Genomic DNA, 9,975 nt, shown 5'->3' on the forward strand with positions numbered 1-9,975 from the left:
GGCAGCTAACCCTGCCTGGGGAGACTTCCCCTCACCATGGCAGCTAACCCTGCCTGGGTTTTCCCCCATCCAGCTCACCTCGGCTCCGCCTCCTCCACTGAGCACGCTGGCACTGCTCTAATTCTCCTCCCCGCCCAGGCGTGCGGCGCTGATTGGAGGAGACTTAGAGCGGGGGCTGTGTACTCAGCAGAGGAGGCAGAGTGGAGGTGAGCTGGGGCAGGGAGCTGTTCCCCTGTGCGCCTCCCCCATTAGTGCGGGCAGCCCTCCCCCGTGCGCCTTCCCACCCAGCTCACCTCCACTCCACCTCCTCGCCTGAGGGGGCTTTTAGATGCCCCCAACCACTTGGCACCCTAGGCGGCCACCTAGTTTGCCTAAATGGTTGCACCGGCCCTACCAGTCCCATCATTCCGTTTAAAAGTTAAGGATTAAATTCTGCCTGTAGTTCAGCTCAGCAGGCCATCTCTCCCTGGCAGTTCCCTGCAAGGGCTAGGCACAATGGCCATCCTTTGAGCATGGCTGTTTGTTCCCTGCTAGCCACACCCTATGTGTGTTCTGGGAATTCATCCAAGTGCCCATGCTAAGATTTGTCCAGGACTTCAGCGATTTATGTTCCCCCACACCTGTTTCAGAGGTTGACAGTATTGTTTTGGTTCCCAGCCCTGACTCACACTCCTCCTCTGGGAGGTCACTAGAGCTGAGCAAAATTCTTTTGGTTAATAGTTTATTTGCCAAAAAAATGCAATTTCAAGTTGACTGAAACTATTTGGTATTGATCCTCTTTCCAATAATTTTTTTATAAAAACTAGGAAAGCTTCAACAGAAGAGACCGAGAAAGCCCCATAGCTCAGTGATTAGAGTGACCTGCAAAACCCAAGTCCAAATTCCTTCTCCAGATCAGCTAGAGGCATGAATTAAATCTGGGGCTTCCACATACTAGGAGAGTGCCCTAGCCACCGCTGCTCCTCCTCCTTCATTTGACCCAACTTGAAATTCTGTTGACATTTCATACTCAGTGCTACCCAAAACTAAGCCTTTTTTTGACTTGATCGTTGTAACAGCAGTAAACGTGACAGCGTGTCTGCTCTACCTGTGGCTGCCTTTGCTGATTAAAAAGAGAATCCCATTTGTGCAACAGCATTGGCAGCATTACTGACTATGATGGTATGTGGCTGAGTTAATGCTCATAGATAGCACCACATAAAGGTGTAATCTAAAGGCCTTTATCGATTTGAACCAGACTGCCCTCTTTTGTGATTTAAAGTATTGCTTCTTGAAGTGATGCACCTTCTCATGGCTGTAAGATTGATGGACTTGCACAGGACCTTAGCTTTGGATTTGGCTTCAAGCTGGAAATCTTGTGTTTGGGACTGTAAACATTTAGTTCCCTTTTCCTGCTCCCTGGCCCTCCCTGACAGAATCACCAGCTCCCGCTGACATTCTTTCTTCCTTCCTGTTCTCCCCTACCACTATCTGCTTTTCTTCTCCATTACCTCTCCTGGTTGCCTCAAACACCTTGGTATTGGTTTGATCTCCAAGGATTGGTCATGGGATATGGAGCCTATAGTTTCCTCTAGGTCACTAGCTTGAATCCAGATCAGAGACCTGATCCATTAGCCCTTTCCTGTGTGAGTAGCTGCATTGACTACAGGCGATAACCAGAAAGTCATTACCATCTGACAGCTTGAACAATGATGCTGTGTGAAACAGTACCTGGTGCACAAGAATCGGCAAAACTGCAGTTGGCACCCTTGCTGACAGCCTCAGTGGGGGTTCACAGTTTGAAAGGACATGGAGCTGGGCCAACATTCTCACTCCAGGATGGCAATACCTGTCATGATGGGACACCTCAGGCCCAGGGCTGTCAGCCTGGCATCTTCCCTCAGCACTACATTGACTTTGTTAAAAACATTTACAAGTGGTTTGGTTTATTTGTGTGCATCTAACTCAACCTGTGGTTAATCACATGCTTCCACACAAATGACAAGTGGAACAAGAAACCATCCCTGGCCTCCCTATGGGCTTTCGCTTGGATTTTTCTTTTTTCAGATAGCATTTGTCCCTTGGTCCTCCAATATTACTAACAGTAGGAAGCCATTTGTTTCACTGGGAGAGGAATCCAGGAGCCAAGGAGACAGGGTGGGAATCAGCAAAGGCCAAAGATTATCTTTTAAAGCAAAATGACAAAAAATACAAGGAAATTGTATTCCTTCATAGTAACTATATATTTAATCTTAACTAAGCAGGGCTAGTCAATTTTGGCCCAGTTGACAAACTGGACTGTGATTTAAGAGGCCTGGAATCTATTCCCAGTTGTGCCACTAGCATGCTGGTTATCCTTGACCAAGTCGCTTCTCCTTTCTATGCCTCAGGTTCCGCATCTGTAAAATGGGGGTATCCTGACCTCTTTTGTAAAGCGCTTAAAGATCCATGGTTATTATAGTAAACTAGGATTTCATAAAATCTTGCTTGATTTATTTTAAATATTAGAAAAGATTAATGGAGGGATATCAGATTGGAGGGAGGTCTCGACTGGAGTTCCACAGGGATCTGTTCTGGGTCCAGTGTTGTTTAACATCTTTATAAATGACCTGGCTGTAGGTGTAGAAGAGCATACTGATCAAGTTTGCAGATAACAGAAAGCTAGGAGGTGTTGCCAATAGAGCATAGAGCTAAAATTCAGAGGGATCTTGACAATTTGGGGAACGGGGCTATGGACAACAAAATGAAATGCAACAAAGACAAATGTAAGATGCTACACTTAGGGAAGAAAAACCAAAAGCACAAATACAGAATGGGGGGAAACTGGCTTGGCAGCAGCACAACTGAGAAGGATCTGGGATTTGTGGTGGATCACAGCTTCAACATGAGCAATGCAATACTGTTGGAAAAGGAAGCAAATGTAATTTTAGGTTGCATTAACAGAGGCATAGGATGCAAGTCATGGGATGCAGTAGTACTGCTCTACTTGGCGCTGGTTAGGCCTCAGCTGGAGTACTGTGTCCAGTTTTGGTCACCAATGTATAGAAAGGATGCAGAGAAACTGGAAAGGATCCAGAGGTGAGTGACAAAGATGATCAAGGGATGGAATGCAAGCCATGTGAGCAAAGGCTGAAGGAACTAGGTATGTTTAGTGTGGAAAAGAGGAGATTAAGGGAGGTATGATAATGGTCTTCAGATACTCGAAAGGCTGCCAAAAAAGATGGAGAAAAGTTGTTCTCTCTTGCCACAGAGGGCAGGACAAGAAGCAGTGGGTTCAAACTACAGCAGAGCAGATTTAGATTAAATCTCAGGAAAAACTTCCTAACTGTAGGAACAGTAGGACAATGGCACAGACACCTAGGAAGGCTGTGGAAGCTCCTTCACTGGAGGTTTTCAAAAGGAGGTTGGAGCTATATGTCTTGGATGGTTTAGACACAACAAATCCTGCATCTTGGCAGGGGGTTAGACTAGATGATGCTTGCAGTCCCTTCTAACTCTGTGGTTCTATGATTCTGTGATTTCTGACACCTGTCTCTGAATCCTTGAGGTGTATCTCAGAAATTTAAAATGCTGCCTCTTTATATTTATTCTACTCTGGATACCTGCGCCCTCCTGTCCCGCCTGGGACCTATTAAAGAGTGAACATCTAAACATTGCACCATTCTCTTAAGGCCACCACATTCAAGCTCTGGATCCTCAGATGAGCAAGTTCCTGAGGCTATAGATGCCCCACATATATAGTGTTGGTTTTTTGCAAATACAACAGGCTGGGTAATTATAACTGGAACTTGTTAAAATTTGAAGACAGATAACACTATTTATTCATTAAAATTCAACAAAGGAAAAATATCTCCCCATCCTGCCTTTGATGAATCTAGCTGTTTGTTTGAAAACAAATGAGGACTTGGTAGAATGGGGCAATGATTAGAAACCCAAAGTCACAAAGCTCACGCATATTCTAGTTCTAATGAGATGCTCTGACCGACTTTGGGTGGCTAACATTAGAACTCATTTAGTTCTAATTTTTAATAATTCTGAAAACCATCGGTAGTTGCTTAATTAGATCCAAACAGACACCTAGTCTTGGCTGTTTAGCCTAACAGGCTCTAATCAACATATTTTTAATGATCTCTTGGTAGAGTGGTTGCATCACAGAAACTTTGGAGGACACAGATTTGCTTAGTTTGAAAACACTGTTGCATAGTTAACGTGAAAAACATTCCTTTCCTTTCCTTTCCCTCTTTGTTTCCTCTAAAGGGATAAGGAGCGAGTGTTGGCTAACATGGAGCAGGAGTATCCAACGCAGAGAATGGACGTTCCTCGTTTCACTGGGGGAGGCTTTGCTCTCACCAAGCAGCCGCCCAAGATTATGGCCTAAACTGGAGTCATCTCATCATGTCCCACTTTTCTTGCTGAACTAAATTCGTTCTTGGGTATTTTAGAGAATGGTTTTAGAGTAACTCATATCAAATGTCCTTTTTTGGTATTACTGCATTGTTTTCATAAAAGAAACTTATTCTAGAGTGGCCAGTGCTGTAATTTACACACTATGGGCTAAATTCTGCCCTTGATGGCACCAGCATTACAACATGTCCAAGGCGCTGCACAGCTGGGACATATGCTGATATTTCTTCCTTGTTGCTGTGACTTTTTATTTAGAATTGTAACACTCAAAATACTTTAATATGCACACAACTATATACCCTCTATCTACCTCCACCCCAAGCACATATTCCGTTTATCCATCAATTTAAATCTACTAGTAGGAAGGAGAAAAACAGAAAAGAAGGAAAAAGGAATAACAAGAAGCTCCATGTCCTATTTTAAGCAAATGCAGAGTTGACAACTCTTTACTCAGATGTTCACATGAGACAGTTTTTTGTGCAGGAGTAATATCATTTGGTTTATTCAATATTTGCTACAGCCATTATTAAGATCAAGGGAGTTTCTGGCCACAGTAGACCTACCCATTGTCCATTGCTAAGGGATGCAATTCTGCATACTGGATATGGATACTAAGTGACTAATTATGTCTGTTCAAATAAGCAGTCTATCTACTCTGTCTGGAACCTGCCATCCTCTATACATTGTTTCTTGTGAATCTGAACTCAAAACATGGCAAACTTTGCACTTTAATTTCTGTTAGGAGAAAGATCCTGGAACATTTTTGTAACTTTAAAAAATTGTTTTTGCAACGCAGCGTGAGCCCTCCAACCTTTTTGGCCTAAAGAGATTTAATTACAGTTAATTACCAAGTGATACGACAAAATCACTGCGAGAGGAGCTGAAGTATAGAAAACTCACAAGCTGTAAAATAAAATGTTTTAGAACTGATTTCTATATGGAATGCTCCCTCCTGCACTAGGGGATGAAAAACTAATCCAAAGAGATATGCTGATAAATATTTAATACAAAAAAATCCCCCTTTGCAGAGATTTTGATCTTTGCTTTGGTGGAATACATAATTAAATATTAAAGCTACTGTGGGAAACTTTTAATGGAAGTGTTTAATTCAGGAGAATCAAGTTAAATACAACAGGGATCTTCTTTGCTGTTACATCAGAGACCAGAACACTGAGTCATCAGATCTATTGTATTTTTTTCTTTCTGTCAAGTATATTTACACCACAGTATCATTTCAGAGGAGTCTTATTGTCTGAATCTTGTCTTGTGTGTGTGTGTATGACATTTCAGTATAACCACAATAATCCAATCACAGTAAAGTCAAGATGGCTGATCTGGATATATGAGTATGAAGACATCCCAAATAGGGTCTCGGCCATTCTTTAGAAAGTAAAGAAGTTACTTTAAAGCCAGATTCTTCCCCGCTTACTCAGACTGAGTAGTAATGTACTTGGAGAGTAGTCGTATAGAAATAAATTAAACTACTCCCAGAGTAAATCATTCTTCCATATGGGTAACAATGGAAAATTGGGCTCAGAGAACCCCAGAAGTCCAGCCCATTATGGATAAGTCATTTGTTTATTACTTCATATCTTAACTGTACCATATAGGGGCTAAATTCAAAGTTCATTCAATTCAGTGGATATCTTTCCATTAATTCAGATCAGGATCTAGGAGAGTGAGTGTGATCTAATGGTTAAGATGGGGGGCGGAAGGAGGAGTAGGCGCCAGGATGATTCCCTGCTCTGCCTCCTTCTGCTTATGTGACCTTGAGCAAGTCCCTAACAGACAGATTCTGCCACCATTACTTGCACTGTGTAGTATCTAGTGTCAAAATAAATGGGAGTACGAATGGAATAAGGTACTATTCAGTGTTCAGTAAGGGAGGCAGAATCTGACCTTAAATAGCTCACTGTCTCAGTTTACCTATCTGTAAAATGGGTATAATACTACTTGAGTGGAGAGTTATGAGGAATCATTCATTCACATTTGAAAAGAGCTTTAAGCTACTTAGATGAAGAGCACTATAGGAATGCAAAGTACTGTGTATGATTTGTGACAGCAAGTATGCTTTCTACTCCGAGGGGATGAGTAATGAGTATGAGCCCACTTGCCAAGTGCAGCAGATAGCAATAAAATGTGAGGAGACTAATGTTAGGCACCCGAAGTTTGAATACATTGGCCACTAGCCCTGCCCCAGATCAATTGCATTAACTTACCGCTTTCAGGAGAACTAAACTTGCTCGGGAATTTGAAAAATTAAGAATTGTTGCTAATAACTTTTATCATTGCCAGGAACTAAGCAACTACAGCCCGCCTAATTTACAGCATCAGAGAGTCCTGAAACCTTATGTAGGTTCAGGCATTAAAACTGATTAAAGCACACCAGAAACGGAACAAAACCCCCGATACTATAAAAGCCAGAGAACTTGAAAATCGTTGTCACTGTCTGTGAATCTGCATGGTGCCGAGGCACTTTTAATGCTCGAAGATTTGACTTACACAGCAGGAAACGACAGAACTTTAATGGTAGCATCATTTGTTCACTTAGCCCTGCGTTGTAGGCAGCATTTCTGAAGAGCTCATTTAGGTCCCATTGCTGAATAATGATCATTGAATCCAATACCGGGCGAGATGTAAACCAGAAGGTATAGGCACACTTCACCTTTTGGTTGCTATAAAAGAATGTGAAAAGATGGAGATGTAGGCCTGGATCCATGCCCGCTGAAGTCAATGGGAGCCTTTCCACTCACTGAAACAGGTGTTGCATTAGGTCCATAGCAGTCTGCCTGATGAGAGTATCATGGATTCTAAGGAACTTCTCTTATGGTGGGTGTAATACTTTATCAGTGTTTGATTTCAGAGCTCAGGAGAGGGACACACACTACTTTAAAGACAAAGTAACTTCCCTGAAGAAGCTTACTATCTAAGACCCTGACCCTTTAAGCTGAGGTCAATTTGTGCAGAGGGGTCTGTCCGCATCACATTACAGGAGCCGGGCCTCACTCAAACGACGTACATGATAAAACAAATTCAGCCACAGAAGTGTGAGCTCTTTAGGAGAAGGGACCATCTGTTTGCTACACGTGTACAGAGTCCCTAGCACCAGGCGGCCCGGATCCGTAAATGGGACCTGTAGACACTATTGGAATGTGAATAATAGATAGCAGCACACACCATGTGCCTGATTGTCATCTCCTACCAGTGTAAATCAGGAATAATACCCCCGAAGTCCATGGGATTTCACTGGTGCAAGGCAGATCGCAACCAGGACCCACCTGTGGGGAGATCAGTATTACAAACACATAACAAGAGGGGATGGAGGTGCTAACGAATAGGTTCTTTTCCAAGTGTCACTGAAGAAGGTGTAATGTGTGTGTGGAGGGAGCTGTGGCTGGAGCAGCAGGAGAGGAATATGGTTTTAGCAATATGTTCTATACGGCCTAGAAGAGTGAGAGGCGAGACACAGTGTGGCCAGCCAGGAAGAGGCTGCAGTAGTTTACAGGAAAGCTAACCAAGGTGTTAGCAGCCTGGGGAAGAAGAAATGAGACATCACTGCAGGCTAACACTGAACAAAGCATCGCCACAGAGACACCCTCCCTCTGGATACACTGGCTGTCAGGTAGGTCTGTCAGCATTTGCACTGTAAACACTATTATCAAAGCTTTATAATTTAGCCGTACAAATTTCCCTCCGAGCTGGTGTGCAGTATGCCAGTTCTCAGATCACTGAGCCAAACTGAGCAGTATTACATGGATGGCTGTGGAGTCACACCCCCTCTTACACCATTGCTGAATTAACTACGCCACAAGCAAATTTGGAAAGAGGCGGTAGGGTGGAAAGGAGCCCTTTGAATGTTCTATTTTAAATCCTAAGTTACAGGAGGGTGAGTCAGTGGCAGAGCCTGGAACACGAGGCAGGAATTGTGGTTTCTAGCCTGGTTTCCTATTCACTGGCCCACTCTAAACCCATCAGGCTCAGCATTTACCCTCTATGAGCAGAGGCTCCAGATTAGGTTAATTTGTATTTAGGGACTTTAGTAACTGAGTACTAGTTACCCAGTGGATGACGTCACTGATGGGTCACCCCTTCCAGGGGAGGATGTTTTTAGTTTGTTTCCAAAAACTATCAGGAGAGATTGTGAAGCTTTTCCATCGAATAGCTCTTTCCTCTAGGAATGGTCCCATTCAAGTCAATGGGGCTCTTTGTGGAATAAGGGGTGTGTAAGGGTGACAGAAGCTTGGTCCAGGAGCTGGGTTTAAAGGTCTTGTCTTCAAAAAGCCGTGCCTAAGTTGTGCCTGTTAAATATGCACAGACAGCTGCATGTTTTAATCAGGTGCAATTGACCATCGGCATGCTCAAGTGCATTTGGTTGATGCAATTTAGGAGCAGTTTAGAGTCCAGATCGTTTGAAGGGCTGAGGACCCTCAACTCCCCTTGAAGTCAATGGGAATTGTGGTTGCTTAGAACCCCTGAGGAGGTGCTGAGCACGCTGCTGCCAGAGGAGACACTTAGGAAGGGTGCGGTGCGGGGGTGGGAGTTGTTTCCCCATTCTTGGAGTGGCCGGTCTGGGAGTTGGAGAAAGCAGGCCTCTCCCACCCTGCTGGGCGGCTGGGAGCCAGAGGGGTTCCTGGTTCATTGTCTTGGCCCATAAAGCACAAATCTGTCCCAACTCTTGCTTCAGCTGGGGAAGGCAAGCTCATGGCGCATCTTCACGGCAACCAGCCTTTTCTTCCCCACCGGGTTGGCTGTGCAGTCGTATATGTGCGCCTGCAGCTTATGCTTCGGCCTGGAGAAGGGGAGAGGATGGGTCATCAGGGCTCAGCACCTTTGAGGGGGAAGAAGCTATGTCTACACCTCCCCCTCTCGCATTCTCAGGAGAGGCAGTGAATGGGTGTCAGTGGCACCATGGGATATACCTGGGTTCCCATTGCTAGGCCCATGGGTTGTTGCCAAAAATGAGGCACTTCTCAATCTACTAACCAAGCACAGTATCTTTGCTCCTGTCTAGCTCAGTATGTATCTGTTCCCCCTCTAGCAGCTGCTCCGCATGAGATGATAAAACCCTACTAAAGCTACTTGTTAGAGGAGCTGCTCCTTTTGCTCAAGGCATAAAACATGAGTGGTTTTAGCTCTGATGGTCCCAGCTTCAAATCCTACTGACAACCCAGCCGAGGGGGTGTGGTGTTGGTAATTTTGTTGTAGTAAATCTATGTGAATTGTTATTAGAAGTAAAGGAAATAGTCACAACACATGCTCCTGAAATAGACTGATTTTTACACTTTATCCTCCATAAATCCAAGAACTTTCAGGGGCCTAAGTGGCCCCTGGACACCTGTGGAAACTTGCCCTCTCCTACTCAGATCTGAAGTGTCGCATCTCTGGGTCAGATTTTGATAATTTTTCTCACTCTTAGTAGCATCTCGTTCCACAGGCAGTCCCATTGGCTTCAGCAGGACTACTCGTGCAGTAAAGTACTATCCAGCATGAACAAGGGCATCCCAGAGACTGCCCATGTGTGCGAAACTGAGCCACCTGCAATGTGCTTAGCGTCTAACAATGATCCCTAGGCAAACAGTCACTTCAGTGGAG

The 9,975-nt window shown here is 44.2% G+C and overlaps 1 protein-coding gene across 2 annotated transcripts in view; it reads left to right on the forward strand.

Moving 5' to 3' along the window:
* Positions 1–5,732, forward strand: part of CFAP58 (cilia and flagella associated protein 58) — a 105,281-nt gene extending 99,549 nt beyond the window's left edge. Inside the window, exon 18 of one of the 2 annotated variants that reach the window (XM_030569922.1) lies at positions 4,237–5,732. In XM_030569922.1, coding sequence (XP_030425782.1) covers positions 4,237–4,357 — 121 coding nt within the window. In that variant the 3' untranslated portion in view covers positions 4,358–5,732. The remainder of the gene's footprint in view (positions 1–4,236) is intronic. The other variant, XM_030569923.1, reaches the window with a different exon arrangement.
* The last annotated feature ends 4,243 nt before the right edge of the window (positions 5,733–9,975 follow it).

The sequence above is a fragment of the Gopherus evgoodei genome, chromosome 7 (assembly GCF_007399415.2).
Source record: "Gopherus evgoodei ecotype Sinaloan lineage chromosome 7, rGopEvg1_v1.p, whole genome shotgun sequence".
NCBI lineage: Eukaryota > Metazoa > Chordata > Testudines > Testudinidae > Gopherus > Gopherus evgoodei.